This window comes from Nicotiana tabacum, chromosome 4, assembly GCF_000715075.1.
Source record: "Nicotiana tabacum cultivar K326 chromosome 4, ASM71507v2, whole genome shotgun sequence".
Taxonomy (NCBI): Eukaryota; Viridiplantae; Streptophyta; class Magnoliopsida; order Solanales; family Solanaceae; genus Nicotiana; species Nicotiana tabacum.
Genome location: NC_134083.1, coordinates 102,982,639 through 102,986,746, shown reverse-complemented (window position 1 = coordinate 102,986,746; position 4,108 = coordinate 102,982,639). Strand labels below are relative to the sequence as shown.

The 4,108-nt window shown below is 36.6% G+C and overlaps 1 protein-coding gene across 1 annotated transcript; it reads right to left on the bottom strand.

Moving 5' to 3' along the window:
• Positions 1-1,952: 1,952 nt before the first annotated feature.
• Positions 1,953-3,817, bottom strand: LOC107783237 (glucan endo-1,3-beta-glucosidase 8-like). Its single transcript, XM_016604204.2, has 2 exons — positions 3,393-3,817; positions 1,953-3,273 (listed from the first exon to the last, which is right to left on the bottom strand). Exons 1-2 carry the CDS (start codon positions 3,719-3,721, stop codon positions 2,091-2,093), a joined length of 1,512 nt encoding a protein of 503 aa, XP_016459690.1. The 5' UTR covers positions 3,722-3,817; the 3' UTR covers positions 1,953-2,090.
• Between the last annotated feature and the right edge of the window lie 291 nt (positions 3,818-4,108).

Genomic DNA, 4,108 nt, shown 5'->3' with positions numbered 1-4,108 from the left:
TTATTTTGTCTTTATCAGTATCATTCTCTCCGATGACAAGCGAGATCATTGCATTCAGGTTTGGCAATCTTCTGTCTTCGGTTCCACATGTCGATTTCTCATGCAATCATTAAATATGAACATATTTTACTCCATACAGTTATATAAATATTTTTTTATGAAGAATAATTATTGAAAAAATCTTTTATATCCTGTTGGAATTAACATAAAAAATAGGAAAAATTTATAATAGTATAATGATATATAGATATAGATACATAACTAATTAAAAACCAAATTAGCTCCTACATATATATGGAGAAAGTAAACGCAACTTTCCTACTACAAAGAACCTCCAAATGAGTTGAAAGTGAAGGAAACTTTATTAGAACTGAAAGCGCTTAAAATTTTAGAGCGGAAAGCCATTGGAATATTAATATTATAAATAAATAGTAAGGACATAATTAAATGACTATTCTTAAAGAGTAAAAAATTAATTAAATAAATATTCCTAAATAGTAAAAAATTAATTAAATGACTATTCCTAAATATTAGAAAAATAATCAAAAAGACTATTTTATCCAAGGTGAATTTTATTATTTTAAGGATAAAAAAAGCAAACGATATTTCCCTAAATGCTTTCGTGCTTATAAATAGATATGAACATGAATGAATATGATAGGACTAGTAGACGAACTATTAATGAGCTTCATCGTCTGGTAGCTAGAAAAAACAGAAATTGCAGTCAGCGAGTGAAGAAAAAGGAAATGGGTTGCAAATGATATTTGATTCTTGGTTTTCCAATTTGGACTATACATCAAATATTGTTTTATGTTTCACGCGGTTTGCAAGAACAAACAAAGTCCCAAATCTGTTGAACCAACTTCATAAATCCCAAATAAGCCCAAAATCTCCATAGAAACAAGCAAACACCACCAACAAGGATAATTATTAAAAAAACTGAGCAGAAAGACATATGCAGAATAACAAAAGTCTGAAGAAAGGAAGAAAACAAATTAATGCCGCATGCAGAACAACAAAAACTGAAAGCAACAGAGAAAACAACATAACTAAAGGAAAACCTGAAAGCAATGTAGAAAACAACATAATTAATAAATGTTTTAAATAAAAAATCAATTTTCAATTTTCAATAATGTACCGCACTTACTAGTTGATAAAATATATGAATGTTGTTTTGCTTCATATCCCTCCGAACAGCATCTTATTACTTAAACGAATACATGCACGATTCAGAATAACTACATGTTCTTTGGAAATAAGAGGAAATTAGAGAAGGGGAAGGGAAGTTGTAAAAAATTTCTTGCCTAATTAATATTTGTTTGGATGGGGTAACAGGAAGACAAAGTAAACAAGCTGAAATTATTTCTCTTGGGCTTGCATGCTAAGTTGATGAACATAGAAGATAAAAAAGAGGTACTGATGTTAACGGTCTTCCTCACCTTTCCTTCGAAAGAAAACGATATAAAGAAAATCAAATTTGTTTACCTTCTCAAATTTTTGTTTCGTTTTCTCTTCCTTTCCCTCAGTAGTCCATACCAAATAACGTATCAAGTCAAATGGGAGAAAACAGCAGAGGATTGGCTACTTGAAATGGAGGTTTACAAATTAAAAGATCAAGTGTCGTACGTCTGTTTTAGTTAACGTGAACATATTTTTTTTTGGTCCGTTTCAAAAAGAATGATCCCTTTCTAAATTTGATAATAATTTAGCTTAAACTTACAATTGTACCCTTAACAAGAAACTTTTATAACCACACAAATACTCTAGGCCCATTTTTTACTTGTTTAGGACCACAAATTCCAAAAATCTTCATTTTTTCTTAAACTCCGTGCTCAGTCAAACGGGTTCATATAAATTGAAACGGAGGGATTAACACGTACTCTGTTTAAATTTGATATATTAAATAGTACATGCGATCAGAAAATGATTGACACGCATAGAAGCCAACGGAGTTCAACTAATATCTTCCTTACGTTTTATTTTCAAGTAAAACATTACATTCAATTGTCGACTCTCCACAAAACAAGAAACCTAATGGGGAACAGAAGGAGGAATCACAAATTATTAAATAACGTCTAAGCATGATTCATCTACATGAAAAATAGTGAAAGAAGAAAAACGACTCCCATAGAAGAAGCAAAGGCCAAAGGTTTTGGAGAAGCAGATGATGAGGAAGGAGCCTTAGCATCTGAAGACGATGAGTGATCGGAAGAAGGCAAAGGTGAAGGAGAAGGAGCAAGAGGAGTACGTGACTTGAAGCCAACGGTGAAGTTGCAAGCCCCTTGAGATGGATCCTTTGTGGTCACTGTTGCCTTGCCTTCAAAATCACAGCTCCCATCTTTCTGTTCCTGGTTTTGGAAATAGGCATTCAGTGCATATGATGCCTTGTCAGCGTCGCTAAGGTTTTGGCAAGATGATCCATTAGTAAGAGGTGTACAATCTGCACGGTCACAAGCATATGACATAAGGCCTGTAAAGTTCTTAACATCTGGCTTTACCACACACCATTTCTTGGGGAGTTTCTCAACGTTTGGCACAGGCACGAGACTAGTCTTGTTCTTGCCGGACAGATCAAGAGGGAATTTTGGTGTGCCATCGTCGTAGTAGATCCCCCAGTGTGTCTCAAAGTTTCCAGGGAGCGTGCTCTTCCTATCCTCATCAAATAAGGCAAATAGGTAAGCCTCGAGGTAGCCAGGGCGACGGGGGCTGCCTTTTCCTTTTGCGAGATATGATACAAATCCTTTGTAAAACTTGTCGGCCAATGTAACATTGGCATAAGGGTTGCCATCTGTAGGCCATCCCATTTCTCCTACCATAATGGTCATGTTGGGATATCCTGCACCAGCAAGAGCAGCTGCACAAGTGTCAAGATTGGCATCAAAGCAATTGGTGTACTCGATGCCATCTTTGTCCTTGAGAGGATTGGTGACACCATCAAAGAAGGCATAGTCGAAGGGGAAGGCACCATTTCCATAGAAAAGACTAAGGAAAGGATAAATGTTGACCATGAAAGGAGCTTTGTTCTTGTCCAAGACTTTAAGAATGTAGTTGAGTGGATCAACGATGTCAGCGCGGAAAAAGCCAGCAGAAGGGACAGGATTCCAGCTTGGTGACAAGTAAACATCAGCATTTAGAGGTACAGTTGCCTTGGTGGTGTCACCAAGTCCAGCGTCATTCAGTGCATTTTGGATGTTCTCCAATGCTGGCCCTGTTACATTTGTCAATGTGTCCTTGTAATCTCTTAAGAATGGCTCATTACCAACACCTATAAGCCTGCATGTACCAAAGCAATAACATATATAATCGATTGAAAGGCGATTTGACATTATATATGAAGAGGAACTTGAATATATGTCACTAGCTAGCTATTCCGCAAAAAGATATATACTTACGTGATATTAACACCTTTAGGAGACTTTGGATCGAAACGAGTGACGTTTTCTTTGACCCATTTCGTGGCTACATCAGGATTGACCAAATCCTTGAGGAGTTGATTGGAGATGCCAATCATGACCTCAATGCCAGTTCCTGCCAAGGCATTCAAGGTGGTCTCATCGTTATTGAAAAGCTTCACCTTCTTAATGCCATTTTCTTGCAACATTTTGACCACATCCTTAGGAGGCAACTTGTGGGAGGAGATGTCACCCCAGTTCACCCCGAGTCCTTCCACATTGTGCCCCAAAAACACCAACAATGTTACTAGGACCAAAAGCTTTCCCATGTTTTTTCCTTTTTTTTCTTTTTCTTTTTTCGTTTTGGTTTTCCTGCTGGCAGGAGAAAAAGGGGATACTGGGTAAACTTGAACGCTTCAACGCCTGCCAATGGTAACAACAATGTTGGAGGTGAATTTATAGGGAAAGAAGGAGAGCAAAAGGAGGGAATTGCATGAAGCAGTCATTCCATTAGAGGCCAAACAATGTCGAAAATTAAGGAATGGTTTGGCTCATAATTCGGACAGTTTAAAAGCATAAGCATTTAGACAAACAAAAAATGGAAAATATAATGTTAGTTAATCTCTGATTAATTACAACCAGACGACACCTTGTGAACAAAATTGCTCAAGTACGTAGTGAATTACTCCTGCTACATTGGTGCAGCTACGTCATGC

Coding starts and splice junctions, on each gene's coding strand:
- LOC107783237 (XM_016604204.2), bottom strand. CDS start 3,721: ATGGGAAAGCTTTTGGTCCTAGTAACATTGTTGGTGTTTTTGGGGCAC. Junction 3,274..3,392: donor CCTAAAGGTGTTAATATCAC/GTAAGTATATAT, acceptor TGGTACATGCAG/GCTTATAGGTGTTGGTAATG.